Source organism: Dryobates pubescens, chromosome 25 (assembly GCF_014839835.1).
Source record: "Dryobates pubescens isolate bDryPub1 chromosome 25, bDryPub1.pri, whole genome shotgun sequence".
Taxonomy (NCBI): Eukaryota; Metazoa; Chordata; class Aves; order Piciformes; family Picidae; genus Dryobates; species Dryobates pubescens.
The window spans coordinates 3,827,695-3,848,125 of NC_071636.1; the positions used below are offsets into that span (position 1 = coordinate 3,827,695).

The following is a 20,431-nucleotide window of genomic DNA, read 5'->3' on the forward strand; positions in this document are numbered from 1 at the left end:
ATTGAGTGCATTCATATTTGGGTACCAATCTTGAAATCTCTTTTAAAAGCTGGGCTTTTCTGAAGAAACTTGAATTTTTGTTAACACTCAATAGCAGATTTCTTTGGCCTGTCTCGTTCAGGCCAGCATTTATGGCATCCTCTCTGCAAAGAAGAGAGGAATGCACTATTCAGTTGGCATGTTTTTACAGAAATTTTTTGTTGTTGCTGTTATCAGCCTTGCAGAAAATGATCCAAATGACACATGAAGCCATGTCAAAAGTTGGCCATAAACAAGGAGAGATGGTTAAGAAGACTGGACTGCAGCGGTACGTTGCCCAGTGGGTTTCAGACTGTCTAGAGGAAGCAGCTCATCAGGATAGAGTTGGGTTGGGTTGGGTTTTTTTCTTTCTTTTTCCCCCCAAACAACTACATTCAGCAGTCAGTGAATTCAGATGATGTTTATATTTGTTGGCAGGGGTGGCAGAATAGCTCATTTTACCACTATGCAGGCAGTATGTATTTTCTGGAAAGCCATCCTGTGAATCTTGCCTTTTCAAACAGGAGAGATTTTTCTGTCTTATTCTGTAGAATTGTTTCTGTTCCTACCCTTGAATTTTTCAGTAGTCTCTCTGTAACAATTCCAGCTAAGCTCACGTTTGATGCATTCCCTCATTACTCACCTCCATGGTTGTTTCCACAACTATAAGATCAACATAACAAACCTTTCCTACAATTAGATTTTGCTGAAGCATTTTTCACCTTGAGCTGAGATGAAGGGAGATTTGTCTTGTACCTGGATAGCTCCAGCAAGTCTGCAATATTAAGAATGTTTTATCAGCACCTGCAGAATGTGTCATGTTCTGGAGAAGGCATTCTGTACACTATTTTAGACCTTGCTATGTCTTGCAGTGGGCTGCCAGTGGCTCAGAAGAACTACAGAGTAAATAAGGACGAAGAGGGGAAGCAGAAGCCCATAAGGTAAGGGCACACATCAGATTTCAAAGCACATTGTACGGTGTATAAACTCAAGTCTGTGTGTGAAAAGCATTTGGCGTGCAAATATCAAAAAGCATTTGGCAATTACCTGAGACTGGAGCTGGCCAGTGAAACCTTGCAGCATATTTAGAACATTTCAGTGCAATATCAAGGCACTTTCCTGGAAGGATTTGACTGGAAAGTTGGTAACAATTCAAAAGTAATTCTTTCATAAATTTGCTTTATTAAAAACCCCTGTAAATGATACTACATTTGGATTTTTACTGAGAATCGGGAGCTCTCAAAATTTACATGGGCTGACATTGTTGTATGTCCTGAGCAACATAGGTGCTTGCCACAAAATGTTTACCACCAGGAGCTAATTCCAGTTTCCTGTGCTGTTTTTGTCACAGCTGCCATATCAGTTCCTTCATTAAAAGCAAATCTAACTTGTGTGCTGATATGAGGCAAAAGTTCACAGCAGTGCATGAAGAAGCAGCTTCTCGTTTACATGATACCTTGGTAAGACTTGAGAGGTAGGAAGAGACTGTTTTCTGTATACTCTTAAAGCACTGCACACCTTACTTCCAACCTTTTAAAGACAACTGATATGGGGTTACATTAATATATGGATGATAGAAAGTTTAATGAGTGTCTACAAAAAACCTGTATTACAGGTTAAATATTTATAGCAGCTTTTTGTTATATTTCTGAATGATTTTCCTGGAAATAGCTTTGCTAAGACATTGGATGCACTTACTTTGGACACTGTAGTCCTTTTCTCCCAAAGACAGAACAGTAAGTTTAGCCCACAGGCAGGCTGTTTTGCCGTCTTGTGTTTCCAGTTCAGAGATCACTCTATGTTGCTTTGACTCTTCTCTGAGTAACAGTTGCAATGTCCCCTCTCAAGGCCTTTCCCCAGATCAGTGATGTTTCTGCCTTGTTGAGGAGCCAAAGCCTGTCATCCTGTTCCTTTCGCCCATATCACACACGTCGCATTCAGCTGTGATGTTTGTGCAAATTCTTTTTTCTCTGTAGGCATCAGACCTGAGATCCTGCCCTACACTGCTGTTCTGAAGGTTATTATAGGCATAGTTTTCTTTCCTCTTCTCACTGCCTCAATCTTCCCATTCTTCTGTTCCATTTTGTACGTAGATTTTGTCTGTCCCCAGAGCTTTCCTTACCTGGAGCTGGGTCCTTGTTTTCTTCCCAGAGCAGCTGCTGTGACTGCAGAAGGAGCTAATAATTCCAGCATCCTGCAGTACAGAAGGACAAGACACACGGAAACTTACTACTTGCAGCATGTTACCTTTCTCCACACAGCCAAACAAGCATATTCTATCTGATCAGCATTTGGAGGTGAAACCTCAGTTAGGCAGGATATAGCATCAATAATTTATTGGAAAGTAGATGTTTGTTTGTGTGATAACACAGTAGTTCTCTTTGTAGGAATGCATAGATGAGCCCGGTATCTGGGTCAAAATTCTAGCTCAAGGCACTCTGTTCCACCTCTCTTCTGCCATATTTTAAATTACTCTAAAACACTACACAGTGTTCTCTTTGATTTTAAGCAGTGGATACATGATAGAAAGTGGAGGTTGAATATCAGTTTGAATACTTTGATTATGAAGTTTATTTCTTACCTGCAGCCTAGAGTTAATATAAACCAAAACCACTTTTTTAATCTGTTTGTAGAAACATGAATGCATACAGAACACTGCAGAAGCCAAAGCTGTTACTGGTGTCCACAGACTAAACATGCAGTGTGTCCTTCACATTCATTGTATCTTCCTTCATATCTTCCTGTTAAAACTATGTAGAATTGTGGTCATGTTTGAAACACAGCTTTGACTTTGGGGTTTTCTTGGTAGGAGGCAGGAAGAACGATGCTATCTAAAATACCAGGCTTTGAAAGAGTTGAAGTGTTTCAGAGAAGACATGGAAAGAATGAGACGGCTGAGCGTGAGAGACAAAAGAGAGCATGATGAAGATGGACTAAACTGGTGAGGAGGCACAGAAACCCTCAGTTCAAATGAGATGGTCAGGGTCATAGAATTGTCTTTGGTACAAAAAGCTTTTTTTTTCCTTTCCTTCTTTTTTTTTTCCTTCTTTTTCCACAAAACAATGTATCACTAGAAACCATTGGATCAGTTGCTGGAAATGCAGGCTCTTCAAACTGGTAGCAACAAAAATACAGATAAAATCTCTAAGAGCAGATCTCAGCCTGCTCAGCAAATACATTAATTAGAAACAGTGTGAAAGGGGCAAGCAGAGTTCCTTCCTGGTGATGTCAGGCAAAAAGCACTGAGTCTTTGCATTCACACACCCTCCCCAGAGTGCTGCTTTACAGGAGACTTCTTCCAGCAGGAACTGTGTAAAACTCTACCTCAAAGATGAGAGATAACTGTATAAAAAGTAGATGGGTTAGATTCACAACTTGTTGCTGAACTGAACATTCCCAGTACTAAAACTGATGGCACAGGAGACTTTGGCTCTAGCTGTACATACACATTAAAAAGAAAAATTTCCCTGCCTTTGTTTGAGCTGCACATGGATTATACTGCAGCACTTGCAAGGGCAAGTAGTGTAATCACCTAAATACTTCCCAGTACAGCAATTCTGCAGATTACTAGTGGTTTATGTTTGAAAGGATATTAGCTGTATCCACTGATCAGCTTCCAGATACACACTAGAAATAGCCTACTGGAATAGCTCAGCAAGCTCACAGTGTGTTCCCTACTGCCCTGTCTGTGAGAACTTCTTGGACATGGGACTATAGAGTATTCAACCTACATCGAATGCAGTTGTTTGGGGTTTTTTTCCCTAGCCTGCTCTCTTTTGCTCTCCTTGCTATTGAGCCTCCTCTCCTTCATCATCTGAGGTAACAAAAAGTCCATTTCTAATATCAGGTCCAAAATGCAGGTGGGCTAGGAGACATCAATCACACATCAGTCATGCATTAATAAATACACCTAGTCTTGGCCTGCCTCACAGAACTAGGTTTAACATACATGTTTGTCAAACATATCTGTTCCAGCTGTCCCCCAAATTTACAGTTCAACATGTAAATAAATTCTGACACTGGAGTAGATGTGATCTTTGCTTTTATATTTATAGATCTGCTAGAAGAAGCCTTAATATGGGAAAAGTGGTGTCAGTATAAAGGAGACTATGCTAATATGGCTTTTTAGTTTTCCCCCCTGCAAGAACAGCACTATGAGTCTGATGCCCTTCATAGTGAGGGAACTGTCTCGTTTTGACTGTACCAGCACAGATAGATGAGCTTTCTGTGCCAGGCCTGTTCTGCAAAGCACCATCCATGAGAGGTATGAAGAGTGAAATCTCTGACAAGGCTGGACAACCCCCTTGTGGAGACACAAGTCATGAGAGAGATTTCTTTCATCATACCGCTTTACATTTGCAACAGGGCTGTTTTTATCCAATACTCTTGCAAACACTGGCTTGCCAAGAAAGCTGAATCACAGCAGAAACACTTCACTAGTATATGCTGTCAGTCTACTTGTCTCATCTCTCTCAAGAAGTGAGAAAACTCAAAAATAATGTAAAATATGAACACTGCAATGTAAGAGTATGCTAAAACAGCTTCCTTTCTCAAACAAAATATCTCAATGCATGGATGGATTATAAAAGGCCTGTGATACAGTTATGGTATCCTGGGTAATCTAGCCAGTGTTAATGAATTGGCTACATACCAACAGTGTACTACTGAGTGTAGAACTGGCCATACTGAAGACAACAACCTACATGTTTCCTTTTTGTCTGGTTTAAGGAAGAAATTCCTCCCCCCCTCTCCTGCTGTGCCAGTAACGTGTATCCTAAACTGCAGGGAGGCAGCACTTCCCACTGATGTGTTTCCAAAGCCTCATCCCTTTGCAATGAAAGCTGCAGCACAGCCCAGTCATGCACAGTAATAGTAGTTTTGGAACATCAGTCTCCAGGACTGTCAAAGCAGCACTACAGAATTTATACAGAACATTAAAAACAAAGGCAGACTTTTCACAAGAGTCTTATTTTTATTGTAATGTGTAATTCTCCTGAATCTCTATATTCAGAGTGAAATGGTGAAGACTGCATGTTACAGTGCACTTAGATCAGAGAGATTTATTTCATCACATAGAGAGAGGAGAATGATGATAGCAGAGGGAAAAGGGATAGTAAAGAGACTCAGAAAGCGTGTCAGATCGGGCACTGATTGCACCGGGAAATCCATAGAGGCTAAAAAATAATAAATAGAGAAAAGATAAAGAGGACAAATCTGTAGTAAAATGGAAACATTTGTTAGGATTTTATTATTTCCTTTCATACTCAAGTTTATCATCCAAAATTTAAATGAACAACAAAGATGCATCCCTGCAGAGGGAATTGGTGCACAAGTCCAATAAAGTAAAGCTCTTCCACATTATTCACTCAGAATTTCACTGAATATTGCAGTCCCCAGAGAGCCACTTTTTCTGTTGAAGTTATGGAGGTGGTGAAGTGGCAGAAATGCCAGGCAAACCCAGAGTTATTAATAAGATATGCATTTGTTCCCATGGCTGCTCTTTTATTGCTGTTCTTCTCTCTGTTAAAGGTTTCCTGTATTACTTGCCAGGCTCCCAGAGTCTGTGAAGAGTGACCATAAAGTACAGAAAATCTTAAAGAAACTTGAAAAATATGGCAAGACTCCTGGCTTGAAAATTCATCCAGACACCTTTCTTAAGGTTCTGGCCGACCTGCAGGTGTGGGAGCTGTGTTGTCCAGAAGTTGCTGCAGCTGTGGAGGTGAGATGATTCCAGGTTTTGATACTTTGTGTGATAAGGGTGAGGAGAGCAGGAACCTGTGAGTGAAATTCATACAGTGGAAAGTTACCAGATGAAATCATTTAGGATCTCACTAAATGAAGATGCTACTGCTTATCTTTTATGAGGCACTTTGAAGTCCTCAGAAGAAAGACATTATGACAAGCATTGGATTATTAATCAGTATATTTTTATTATTGTGTCATTGTTGATTTACTTGCTTCAACCATGAAGTGACATCTGTCATAAATTGTCAGGGCACTTGAAGAGAAACATTAACTTGTGCCCTGAAAAGGCTTTTATTCCCAGTAGTAACATCTATGAGCTTTTCAAGTTAATGTATTACATCACTGACAGAACTCTGCAGATATCTTTTGTGTTTTGCTTCAGCAACATTAAAAAAAATATCTGCTTCTCAACATCTCAAGTTGGGCTCAACTCTTGTGGTTCCTCCCCTTCTGCCAATTGCTTATAGGGCACAAGAAAGGAAAGAAAACACCTTTAGAATGTACACTGCTACGTTCGCTAAGCAGGTACCTAGCTTACAAAAAATGGCAACGGTGCCACCTTGTGTCTCTAGTTCTCATCACAGTTGTTTCCCTTAATCTCGCAAGACCAACAGAAACCTGAGAGGCTGCAGGTTATAGTGCATTTTACATTATGTCGAGTGTTATTTTGCCTTACAGGACCAAAGGTTAAGCACCCAACGTGTCCAAATCACACCATCTGTATTTGCTGGGTGTCATATGAAACCCACCCAGTTGTCTTGTGCCCTCATTCACGTAGTTGCTAACCAGAGAAGGCAGCCTTGCCCTAATGCTCAATATCTAAGCCTGTTCCTTGCTGGGTTTAGTTCTGCTTTTTGGCTATTTGCTTTCCATCCCCTTTACATTTTGACCTCTCATATTAGGGAAAAACACATTAGCACAGCTGAATCTCCTGTCTGCTTGTTTATACATCTTTTGGCAGCCACAGAGGAAGGAGGACCTTGGTGGTCCTTCTGACTGGAATAAATAAAGGAAACTGTCACATTTTAGGAGCAAAGAAAGCATCACTCAATATGACCTGGCAGCTAATGACAGTGGTCTCAGATGAAGTTCTTACTTAACTTCAAGTTGCTTTAATGTATGTACTGCAGTGGTAGGTAGAAGACAGCTGCAAGTGTAAAACACAGAGACTCGACTTGGAAGGATTCAGGACATAAATTACAATAAAGATGATAGAGTTTTCCTTTTAATTCAGTTTGGAGCACACCCATCTGTTCTGAAAGTTCCATTAAAAGCATTTGGGGGATATAAAGCACTATACCAACTGTTTGCAAATGCCATTACATTTGTTTTGTTGTCACAATGGTCAGTTTTTTTCCATGTTATCTCTATCTTACACATAAATCAAAAGTTCAGGAAAGAACCTCTTTGTGTTGCAGTTTGTACGTGAAAGTATTGTGCAGATGCCAGAAGAGGACTTCAACAAGTGGTTCCAGGCAAGAGTACCCCACCTCAGTGCACAGTCCTTCACCATTTAATCAGCTAGATGAGGTGGTTTTCCATCTAACAGCTGTCTTCAAGTGGAAAACTACTGCCTGTTGGATCTGGCTCAAGGAATACTAGAGAAGGGGAGCTAACTGACTGGCTGCTCCTGTGCAACTGAAATTTGTCCTTCTTGAGTGCACCATAGAAAATAAAAGCTAAATACTGTTGCTCCTTCCTGTATGACATCTTGGACACACCATCAGATTTCACCCCCCCAGCCAACCATGTAGGATGAATTTCAACTCCCAGGTCAGGTCATTTTTTTCAGACATTCATCTAATAATACCTCCAGTACAACAGTCATCTACTCAATGCAGATACGCTGATTTTCAAATCTAAATGGCCTTGTCTCTGCTTGCTCTTTATTTTAGCTCTCCTCTATAAATAGTATCCCAAGCACAGGGTAGTTACAAGCTTAAAGACAGTTCTTATTTTACATTAATCCTTTTTCATAATTCAGATGATTTATTTTTGCACTAAGTTTATTCTGCAGCTGTGATGTGATTATGGATTAATTCTTGCCTCATTAAAATCTATATTGAAAAAGAAAGCATCCTTAGATGCATTTTCCAGGTTTTCACCTGAAGGTGTTTTCCCCTGATTGCCTCAGCATATCTTTGCCATTACTGCACTGGTAACAGTAGGATGACAGCCCTGAACTCACAGACGGAGATAAATACATGACCTTTGTGAACCTGTCTGGCCTTAACTGTGTATTCCATAGTGGGTGAAATTTGCTGGGTGGTGGAATCAGTGATGCAGTGACCTTCTAAGCTGATGATGGTAATGAGCTGTTTGCCAGTCCAGAGGACTCATTGCAATGGGAGAAATGCTGTTGACTCTTCAGCTGCAGTAAGGACCTGCTTAAGGTCCAGGTGAGTACAGTGACCATTGGCATGTAAAATGTTAGTGATGGGTAGCTTTATTTTGTCCCCTCCTCACTATCCAGAGACAAATGTTTTTAAAAGAAAGGAGCCAAGGACACAGAGTTCTTTGACTTACAGCCATGAGACAAAGGTAAGCTCTTAAAGTTCTGTTGTGCTCCCATTTTTCTGATTCTGTATTCTATTCTCATTCTATGTGGCCATAAGCTAGCACTGGTACAGCTACCAAAGCCATTCTTTTCCGCTGTCCATGCTTTTCTTTTAGTCCATCTCAAAATCCAGTGACAAAATTCCCTCCAAAAGTCTTGAGGATTAGTCTAGCATCCAGTGAAATCAGTGGCAGTGCCTCTGCCAGATCAGCAGCATGAGGTCTCATTCTGACCTGTGAGACCACAGCTCCACTCTTCACTGTGTCCTTCCATTTCTTTCAACTTCTTTGCAGCACTCCCACAGGTCTTGAGAAACCCCAGCTCTGCTGTTCCTTTGAGATCACTTCCCCATCACCTGAGTCAAACTTCATTGTCACTGCTGTTGCCTTACCCAGTGTCGAACAAAAACAAATCTTAATTTAGCAGCTTGGGAACTGTGGAAACCTTCATCTTGATCCTTCCTCACGAGATAGATCTACAGAAATAAGACTGTGAGTTTTCCTTATGTTTAAGAAATGGAAACAATGGGGCAGGTCCTCATCTGGAGGACATGAGCCATGCTGCCAAAATCAAAATTTGATCCCACCCGAGCATGTGACCTAATGTGCCTGCCTGTAAGATGAGATGATTGTGCTAAACGTAATTAGCTAATGTCTTGGGCAGCTCTTTTTGCTCCCAAAGCAGAATGTTAGGATTCTCCAATGTTCTTGTGAGATGATGAGATGTGTATGTTTTGTTTGACAATGGCTCTCCTTTTGCCACCAGGTAACAAAAGAGCAAAAGAGGCTCCTCCTCTGAAAAGAAAATGGATTCTATTTTACCCTCTTCCAGCACCAGCCTAAATTTCTGCATCTTTTACTCTCAGGCAGAGAAAAGCTCCTCTGGAACAAAATAGCAGCTTAATAGCAGCTTTGATTTTGCTGCTTCCTGACAAACCTAAGAGTTTCTTCAGGCAAGATTCTCAACTCTACTCAAGTGTTTGTTTGCTGGTTTAAATTACCAAAACAATGCAAAGAGGCTAGAGGTCCATACCCAGATAAAAGAAGGCTTGGAAGATTTTGGGTTTTTTCCTATAGATATCTTAGATTCACCCAAATACTTCCATGAATAATCTCACAATCTATGACTTGCTTCAGCAGACCCTTGCAAGGTAGGTTCACAGTAACCCATTTAATGCATTGGAGATAGATGCACCAAGAGCCCAAGCAATTTGCTAAAAGTTAGCAGAGTGTGTGGCAGAGCTGCATGGATTAGTGTTCTGTCTGCTCACCCTTCCTCCCACTCTGTTCTGGCTCTTTACAACTTCAGGCCAGTCAATCACAAATTCCATTAGCCAAAACAAACCATGCAATCTTGGATTGGTTGCTTTCCTTCATGTACTGGAGGGATGCTTGGGGGATTCAGACACCGAACTCACAGAGAATCCTGTTTCCTGCTGTCTGATGTATTCCCAGCATCCTCCAATCCCCACTCTCCTCAAACACCTCTGTGAAACTGAGATCAGAATGTTTTCCTGGGTCTCACCAGTAGTAGGAGGGCAGGAAGCTACTCTTGCCTGAGAACTGTATGGATATTAGGCTGGCAAATGTTACAGGAAAACTCATCAACTAATACAGGAAGTAATGCCTCTTTCACCATTCACCCTTCCCTTCTACTCCACAAGTGTTCTGAAACTATCATCTCTACTCTTTTATTCACAGGAAAGCTTTCCTCATGGTAGAAAAGAAGCCAACCATGCTATTATATCAACAGCAATACTCCTGCTGCAGCAGCTTATAAATAGGGAGTCTAAAATAAACATCTCTATCTTTCTTGGAGATAGGTTGGTTTATTGTAAATAAATGTCACACATCATAGGGGCGTTCAGAAATCAGGGTACATCTTCCTAATTGGGATTTCAGCTTTATGTATCACCACACTCTTCTGCTGTCTGGTAAATTAATGGCACCATGCCAGCATATTAAAGAGATGCAGCTATATTTGGCCTCACACATTAATAACAGCAACTCTTTTTGCTGCATTTTAATAAATACTGCTTTTGTAGCATTGCAGAAGAAGAAAGCTCAGACTAACAAACCCCAGGATATTTGGGACCAGCTCCAGCTCCTATTAAGGTCAGTGGAAAGGTTCTTATCGACCCTGTTGAATATTGATTTCTGTGAAATCAGAATAGGTTGTTGTGGCAAGTGCAATGGCTGATCTTGTAAGCAGCCAGTTAATCTTTCATTCAAGGCACAAACTGAGTGGTTTTACCTATGCTTTTTGCTATGCATAAAGCCTACACAAAGCAAAAAGAAACCCAAACAAATAAACACCCCACTTCCCAGTGGGAAAGCTGACCAACCACCACCAAAAGGGTCTAGCTTCCTCCTGAAAAAGATCATAAACAGCTGATCATCACAAGAAGTTAGAAGGACATACCAGGGCCTGACACACCCATTTCTTGTATTCTTCTTAATCATCTGTCATTGACCAATGTCAAAGATGGGATGGAGATGAATGTTGTTTTACCCAAAGCTGGGTGGTTTGTGACTAAATTAGAGACTAAAAGAATTAGCTAGAACTGTTGGGTAACAGCCCAACACACCAGTGTCACTGTAGCATGTTTGACATTGTATTTATCTATTCATTAGGTTAACAGGAAGCAGAAAGGATATTCATTCAGGACTCCTTTCAACAGTGAGAAGCAAGGAATGTTCTTTTGCTGCCATGCTAGAAGGGCAGGGAAGTGGCAGCATTCATTCCACTGAACCAGCCACCAAGTTACATATTTTGAGGATGCCACCACGGCTGACTGATTCTTCTCTTCTTTGTGGTAAGTCTCCATTTCCATGACAAAGTGCAATCCTGTGGAATAAAAGGCAGATACCAGATTTTTCTGCAGTCAAGAAGGGAAATAAAGGGTGTATTCCACTGGGAGAGAAAGAATTTACCCTTGCACAAATCAGAGCAACTCTTTCCCATCAAAATATGCCCTCTGGAGGAACTGGCATACTACAGCTACACAGTGTCCTGCAGGCTTCAGACTGATTACTGCATCAGCCCCACACAACTACACACTTTTCAATGGTGTTAGTCCTGATTAACAATGTCAGCTTTCAAGATTCTGATTTTCCATTGTTAACCTAGACTTTTGCAGTGCACTTCACAGGGGCAAGAGTAGACCCTAAAGTAGGAAAAGGCTGGTGGGGGGGAAGCCTTTTCTCTTTAACATATCTCTTTTTCTTTCTTTTTTTTTTTTTCCTCCTCCCTAGCAAATGATTGTTTCTTTTCTCTGTGATTTATGTAGCTTTTTATTAGGGTGGCTATGTTTTAGTACATTACATTGTAAATTACACCCAACTATCTATGATGGATTTAGTCACTGGGCTATAAATTGCAGTGGATTTTTAAAAGAACCCATCATGGTTGACAACTGGAGCATCTAATTTATTTCTAGTGCCAGATTACTGTAACAGTCATCAAAACATTGTCTTGCACAGCTTATTAGAACATTTCTCAGAATGTTCTAACAAATACTTGCCTCACTACCTTTGGTTCTTCAAACCATGTTTACAAAGTAGGGCAGGTTGCAGCTAAGGGAAATACATATGGTCTATAATGAAAACTTTGCAGAAAAAGTGTGGAGGGAAGATTACAATGTCCAGCTGTTCCCATTTTTTGTAGGAAAAGAGGAAGAACTGTGACCCATATAATCTAAGTGGCTGAGACAAGAATTACAAAAAAGCAAGCTTTTGCCATTGGTAAAAAATAGACTTGATTATTGCTAGCTTGTAAAATGAATCCAGGACATGAGCATGGGCTGAATGAATATTGTGCAACTCTCTTTAAAGCCCTCTCCAGATCCACAAGAGATTAACCAGATTTTCCTATGGATGAAGTGTAAAAAGAAAATGCTGGTATTACTAAACAAAACAATCATTTCATGTGAAAACTGTGTGGGGATGAGCAATATGCAGTCAGATTCCTCAGTCACAGGCAAGGACCGGTAGCTAGGTAGTCCTTCTGTAGTTACAGCCACCTCTGTAGCAAATGGGGATGAGAAGCCCTTTGCCCACACAGAAATGCAGAGCCCAGTTCATGTGTTCTGGATTGTCACCATTTCTGGAGAATTTCTCTTGATGTTAACTGCAGAGGGGGCTAAAAGAAATCACCTGGCCAGAGGCATGTAGCTAAAACTCTATTTTCTGAGTATCCCTCCTCCAAGGAGCATTTTTTTCTGTGATACTATTGCACCTGGATTTTTGACACCATGGCAATTCTTCCTCAAAGCAGAATATTTGACCATTTATCAGTCCAATGTGCTGGTGGCTACTCAATCAGTAGCTGTATCTGTACTGCAACTCAACATCACAGAACAAAAGTGGACACTGAGTTTATACATTTGAACAGGTTGGGGGGTTTTAAATGATGGTAAAAGTAATGTTTAAATTAGGTAGAAGAATCATGTCCTGTTATGTCTACAACCAGTGTCTCAGTGGCTTTTTTTGCATTAAATTATCTCCTGAAGTAATAGTTAAATGAGTTCTGGGGCCTCATTCACCAGTATGCCCTAGGCCACTGCAATTACACTTGAAATAAAGCTGGAGTGGCATTGATCAGCCAGATCCAAATTTGATGACTCTTCTAATTACTGTATTTGGGAATCCTTAATGAAAGAAGAAGACGTGTATATGGGTGAAAGGAGGAGAGATGGTTCCTATGGGATGATACACAATGAAAAAGTGCTAAGTATATTAATTATTGATAGAACAATTAGTATTCAGCTTATCCCACAAGCTCAGATCAGAGTCCAGATCCAAACTTTCCCTAATGAGTGCATTTAGCCTTTTGGCTCAGGCCCTACCTTACTTGTAACATAACTGACCTAGTCCAACCACAGAACAAAACACACAGGCAGACCTGTGGTTTGCTCTTGTAGGTGTTGTGTGAAGATGGAGATGACCTGGAGAGATCTAGGGAGAGACTGGCTGTGGGGTGAGTGAGAACTGATTAAATACATTGTCTGCATCAAATGTCTTAAGAGAATATGAAATGGTATTAAATGATCCTAAAATGCTTTCACAAACATTTAAAACTTATGAAAATTACTCAAAACAGCAATTTTCAGTTATTTGCTAGTAGCAATTAGTCTGCAATTTCTTTGATTAATACAAATACCACTCAAGTTGCAAAAATTGTTCAAATTCATAAACTAATAGGTCTGACTCTGAATATTATCTTTCTTTAGTCAAAGAGCACATCCACACCCCTGATCACTCAAAATTAACAGAGCAATGCTGCTTTTGGTCTTTGCCTAGCTGTGAAACAGCAGGTGTCAACTGACATAGAATCACAGAATTATCAAGTCTGAAAGGGACCTCAAGGATCAGCCAGTTCCAACACCCCTGCCATGGACAGGGGCACCTCACACTACATCAGGTTGCTCAGAGCCACATCCAGCCTGGCCTTAAAAATCTCCAGGGATGAGGCTTCCACCACCACCCTGGGTAACCAGTTCCAGTGTCTCACCACCCTCATAGTGAAGAATTTCTTCCTAACATCCAATCTGAATCTACCCATTTCTATTTTTGTTCCATTCCCCCTAGTCCTATCACTCCCTGACACCCTAAAAAGTCCCTCTCCAGCTTTTCTGTAGGTCCCCTTAAGATACTGGAAGGCCACAATAAGGTCTCCTTGGAGCCTTCTCTTCTCCAGACTGCATAGTCCCACCTCTTTCAGCCTATCCTTATAGGAGAGGTGCTCCAGCCCTCTGGTCATCGTTGTGGCCCTTCTCTGGACATGTTCCATGCAAGTGTACCAGCTGCACCCAGTTGTTCCCTGTTCCAGACAGGCCCATAGTGTCCAGGGACAAGCCTACCTAAGGAAGCCTACCCTGCCCCAAGAAGAAAGTTAGTGAGGACATGTAGGGCATATATAATAGAGTCCTTCATTAGAGAAGAGCCTTGAATGGTTTGGTTTGGTTTGGTTTGGTTTGGTTTGGTTTGGTTTGGTTTGGTTTGGTTTGGTTTGTGAGAGCTCTAAAACTGCTTCTATTCTGCACAGCCTAAATCTAGCTTTTCAGGCATGCTACAGAAGGCAGCTTCTAAAACACTGCTTAGCACAGTAATGGAATCAAAATGTGCTTTAGAAGTTATATATAAAGAGAATTTCTGCCTGGGATTCATCTCCCCTACTCTCTAATCCCAAAGCATGGAAGTTTACTTCTGGTTCGTTCTCCTCCACATGCATTTTAAAGGAAGCTTGACTTAGCTGAGCTATGATGCTCTGTTTTCAGGTGGTCAAAGCGAGGTAAGATAAATCTTGCCATTTCGGTGCTACAAAAGGACTGCTACAACAGACTGTCTTGTCAGTCATATGGAGAAAAACTTCCAAGAACATGAACTCATTTGCAGGGAAAAGAAACACTGAGATAAAACAAGGGCTCTTCACAGCATATCACAGGTCACTCAGCACTGAACAGATGCCCCTTGCTGTCTGAGCTATGTTGGTATGTGATTAAATCAGGCAGGTCAGGAGCCAGGAGATAGAATGGGAAAGGATAGATCATTAAGAACAGCTGAAGACACTCCCCTATGTTTAAATACTAGCAGGTTTGCAGTCAGCTCATTCATTGGCTTGAAATGATGATAGTACTTTAGAAGGTTATCAGTGAATGAAAAAAAAAAACACTTTCAGACTGTGAAGGAAACTTTCCTTTTTATCTGAACATTCCCCTGTTCACATATTTATTTACCATGAATAATTTACCAAAGTTAACAGTTCATCATGGATGTTTGCAAAGCCACAGCTCACACTTACATTCCACAGTGAGAAAAATAAAGAGTATACAGCTGCAAGTGTAAAACTGCAAAGTTAAGTTTAAACTAAGAAAGGCATTTTTCTCACAACACCTACTGCAGCATCAGCATCCACTAATCCCAGTGGTAGAATAATGCATCAGCCCCACAGACACTGCTGCCTCAGCAATAGCTATGGAAATAACAATGGCAAAGGGAGTCCTGATCCACCATTTTGAAGGAAGGGCACATGCATCCTTCCAGCAATTACACTTTCTACTATTTACTAAGCCATATATTACCTATGTGCTCTGCCCACTTCAAAAGCAGGAAAAATGAGACACACCCCTGCTGTGCCCTAACTGGTTATATACTAAAGGAATTAATGATATGGCACAGAGTGAGGGAAAGGTCTAAACTAATTATTGAAGTGCAATGTAATGCAACTACATGAAAGTTGGGGGTGGGGGGAGGAAAGCAGCCAGCAGGAATTTTGCCTTTGATTCCTAAGTGTTCATATTTACTTGTGGCAGATAGACTTCTTGATTCAACATTTGCTGCTAGTAAGTTATAAAGAAATCTGTGTCATACAAGCAGCTATTGGAGGGGAATGATTCCATGTCTGTTCCCACTCTGAGCAAAGCACAAATACTGACTCTTACCTGTTTCTTGCCTGAAAATTATTTCTTTTCTGAAAGTTGCCTGTGTCTCCTTTGTAAGTCCACCTATTACTGTGCCTCCCATGAGAAAGCACCACCAAAATTAACTCTGCAACTCACTGACTACAGTATTCAGGTAAATAATACAGCAGCTCCCTGTCTTAGGGAAAACATAACTGTGTGAATGTTTAATATGTATGAAAACTAGTGAACTATCTGATTCAATCTCATAAATTAATAACACCTTTGCCAGGCTTCCACTGAATCAACTGAAATTTAAGGGCCTTCAAGTAAGCTATTTGTGTCTCCTGGATAAAGGGGGTTTTGTTTGCCATTATCCAGCACTACCTGAACTGAATTTATGAACTGTCAACTTACAAAGCCAGGAACAACTGTCTCTGATAGCTTATTACAACAGTTTCCTTTGTGTAATGGTGACAGAGTTTGACCTTAATATTCATTTTGAATCACTAAATGACAGGTAGCAATAAGGAGCCTTAAGCAGCCTCCCAAATCTATCCCTCCTCACTACTTTTCATGGTTAAATAAGTTTAGTGCTTTCAACATGCCTGTACAAATTACTTCTTCATAATCACCCAAACAGCAGCTAGGAGATACTTAAACATCTAAACCCAAAAGCATAATGGCAACTTTCTAAAGCTTGCCAGTAAACCTTCATAGTATAGCTGTGTTGAAGTTAACACAACAAATTGTGAGAGATTTCTTTCATTTTGCACTTCTTGAAGCTGTAATTAACTTACATCCCTTATTAGTACTGCTTAATCATTTGCCCATGCCTCTTTTAGTCATTAACATAATCTCCATTTTTTTTCTGCCATCACACTGAGGCTCCTTCTTTATCCCTTGTTCTGAGTCCAGGATGAAATGTCACACTGACATAAACATTCTGCATTTGTAATAAATAGTTTCCTAGGTGCCAACCATATAAGGTCAGAACTTCTGTTCAAACCTAACTGCAAGACAGAATCAAATTATGGCTTCTCTCTTAAAGGATAAGCACCAGGTATAGACTTCTGATCCAAAACTTGCAAATTCCAAACTGTTGGAGGTATGTGGGTTTAACCTCAAAAAGATGGAAAAAAGTAAGGAATGTTTTCTGCACTTGAAGTTCAGGCAGAAGTGAAGACAGTTCACCTCAGTTCACTATAAATAGAGGCTTCTAAAGCAAAGACCTAACAGTGCAATGCAAATTTGGACACTGAGCTGTACAAAAGGTACAGAAGAAAGGACTGATTTAGCAGTAAGCCTGCTTTGCTTAAAGCAAAGAAGAAAAGTTGGGGACTGGGTCACATGGCATTGCTGACTGAGAATGGATGTGGAGTCATTTCCCTCCAACAGCTTCTTTGGGGATGCAGATTTCTTTATAATATGCCAGCAACAGGAATAAATGATGCTGTTCTGTCTGTTCCTTCATAGCTGTGGTCTCTGAGTTTGAGAAGTGCTGCTAAATAGGCTGACAATCATGAGAATGAAGAGCAAGCAGAGTAGGGATGTTCCCATCTACTACAGAATGTCCAGATACAGAATTATCTTTAAAAATAAAAGAATTGGGGTAGTTTTCCCCTGCTTCCCTGTAGAACAAACTCATGTGTCCCATCTCCAGATGATCCCCTTTTGGGGAGGTGAAGAGTCAGAGCACTGAGCTAGATGACAGGCCAGTTTGGTGACACACTGCCATATTGTTCCAGCAAGAACTGTGATCTGGAAATGCCTCCCACACCTCACACTGAACTGACGAATCCAAACCAAACTGACCAGTCTCTCAGGCCAGTACAAGGTCCCAGCAGCTTCTTCTGACATGACTCTACACTTGAGAAGAGTTCATAGTGGTCAGGAATTGCAGAGACTCTGCTCTCTTAGTGCTATGAAGAACCAGTGAGGAAGTTTCTTGTATCATGACATCTGGGCATACATGTTAGTTCCAAACAGCTTCTGTTAAACTATAATTTCTCATTTTTCTGTGGACTTTGTGTGTGCAGACACTGGAACTTCTTTCCAGAACCACTGTGAGCCATGCACATACCTTTGAGGAGAGTCCTGCTGGGCAATGATACAGCAGAGTGGTGGAGAGACCATATTCTGCCTTACAACAGCTTTATCACCCTCTGAAATCAAGGGAAGGAGTCTTGAAACCATCATCTCTCTAGCCCATCTGCTTTGCCCATCATGATAAGCCATTTACCCAGCATCTTGCCTTACTCCTATTACTGGGAAGATCTCCACTCTGTGCAGAGCGATCAGTTTCTTTTTCAAGACTCAGCTTGAAATGCAAGGCTGTAAGCAAGAATGTTGGCTACTCTGACTCATTCTCTTGGAGGGCTATTTTTGTGATTGTTCTTCATGGAACTGCATCTTAAAACTCTCAGTTCATGTTCTTAATTTTCACAGTTTTCTGCTGAGCCATCTCAGCACTGTGTTTCTTCCCTCTGAGGTAAGAACCTTTCCCAGGTTCTGAGGAATGCAACTTCCCTCCATTGCTGCTGGGCTGTGAAACCAAAATGTTGGCTCAATATCTCCTTTTTCTTTACTTCTGTAAATGGCTACAAGTCAGTGCCATTTAAAATTTAATCAGTCTTGTCCTGACAGGATATACTTCTTGGATTTTAACCCATCTTCTACATAAAACAAACCACTAAATTCAGCTAGAGTAACCGCCTCATGACAGAACCTTCATCTCAAGAACGTCTTAATGAGCTCTCATTATCACAAATTGCCCTGAATATCTGTAATATCTTTTGTAGCTCCACACATCTCACCACTTCCTGACTCCTGCTTTCTTTGCAATTCATTAATAACCCTTTTCAGCCTCGTTTGAGCAATTAAGTTTTACTGTTTCTAGAAATGCACAAGGAGCCCCAGGCTCTACTGTTAGCTCTGTGTCTTTGAGAGACCTGGGAAAGGATTCATGTAATCAAACTTAACAGAGTCTAAAGTCCTCTGAGAAAGATTTGGGGCAGGTTGTTGACCTGGTGTGACTGGTAATTCTGCCAGTCTCTGCATCATCTTCTTGGAGCTCCCCCCTAGAGTCCCTTTGACTGTCTGACCTTAGACAGTAAGAATCTACATGCTTTCAAGTTTCACATCTCCCTGGTTCATCTCTGCACACAACTTTGCCTTCTCTATAGAGCTGATGTGCCAGCAGCTTTGTGTTGTGCTTATGTTCAACATGAATGGCTCAAGCTGCCCCATGTGAGCTGGATGTTCTCACACACATGCCTGGTAACAGGTTCTTATTTACCTGTGGGTGTTTGAACTACAGACAAACTCAAGCTCATTCAGCCATTACAGTGTTTTCCTGAAAGTGTTCTCATGGATTAAAGGCTTGAGTGCCCCTGGAAGATGCTGGTCCCTTGCAGAGAGTACATCCATGGTCTCCATCCCTACTGAAATCAATTCTAAAAGTAATTGTGTGGTGTGATGTGAACTGTTTCCTGAGCTTGTCTGGTGACTGTGTTTAAAGTCCCCTGAGAGCAAACATATCAGATTTTACAGCCTCAGAAAGCTTGTGCCTGCACACTAATGGGTACATTGGCAAGCAGCTATAACTTGGTATTTCTTACTCTTCCCTAAAGATACAGAACCTTTTCTTTTGACATTTGGATAGATCAGTAGACTCTTATTCCACGTTATATTCCAGGCATGCAGCTGAGACATGATTAATGTCTATGAAAGTAAAAATACTGCATCTATATTTCTTATGTCCTTACTGTGCTGGCTGTGTTTTATCTTGTAGGATGACACCAGAAACAGGAAGCTGTGGCTCCATTCAAGTCAATTGTAAAACTCTCCGTGACACGAGCAGCCCATTCATAAAGCTCTGAACACCCCTCACCGCTTTCTGGAACTTTAATTAATGAAAGGCTGTCAGAGGGAGCCAGCCAGAGCAAAATGTCAGCTCCAACCTTCATCTGATCAGAAGGCCCTCCATTCTTCTGATGCTCCATGGAGGTAGAAAGTTCTTTTTCCTTATATCACATGGCAGAAACAGAATCAGTTTCTCTCTGAGTGCAGGCTTACTTTTCTTCACCAACTTCAAAACTATGATGGAAGCAGAACATTTTCTTGGTTTGTGGTTTGTTTCTATATGGTGGGGTTTGGAAATGATAAAGATTCATTTCCTTGTTCATCTTCCCAAAGCAGATTTTGCCTTTATGTTCAGTAAGGACTGAATCATTTGCTAAAATCCGGCCAAAATTCTCCGGGCCCGAGCCACCACAATGCTTTAAGCTGGTTATTTTCTACCAGTCTTGAAGGTTTTTGCTAAGTCTGGCAAGTCATTTGTGTTAGCAGATAACAAATCCAGCCCAGACTTTACAGACTTTATGCCAGTTGCTGAGGAGGTGGCTGACACTGGGAATGGGAGGAAGAACACAGAAAAGTTCTCCCTGGGGCAACGCAAACTCAGTTAAAGTCGTTTAACTGCAAGCAGTTTAGAAGTTTCCGAGACCCCCAGAACAGCCGAAGGCCCAGTGGCTCCAGTCCCACCGTGCCAGAGGCTGAGGAGGCTTCTGGGGGCCAGGATAGGGGCAGCCGGGGAGTCCCCCCGCGGCCCGTCTCCAGCCAGGGGCAGCCGAAACACGGCGCTGGAAACCCTCAAGGGCGTTCGTTTGCGTGTCTCTTTTCCCTTTCCTCCCGCGACTTCACATTCGGCA

The 20,431-nt window shown here is 41.2% G+C and overlaps 1 protein-coding gene across 1 annotated transcript in view; it reads left to right on the forward strand.

Annotated features, from left to right (window-relative positions):
• Positions 1-7,483, forward strand: part of CCDC60 (coiled-coil domain containing 60) — a 56,903-nt gene extending 49,420 nt beyond the window's left edge. The window contains exons 7-12 of the mRNA XM_054173278.1: positions 217-307; positions 891-959; positions 1,370-1,492; positions 2,828-2,959; positions 5,548-5,737; positions 7,182-7,483. Coding sequence (XP_054029253.1) covers positions 217-307; positions 891-959; positions 1,370-1,492; positions 2,828-2,959; positions 5,548-5,737; positions 7,182-7,280 — 704 coding nt within the window. The 3' untranslated portion in view covers positions 7,281-7,483. The remainder of the gene's footprint in view (positions 1-216; positions 308-890; positions 960-1,369; positions 1,493-2,827; positions 2,960-5,547; positions 5,738-7,181) is intronic.
• The last annotated feature ends 12,948 nt before the right edge of the window (positions 7,484-20,431 follow it).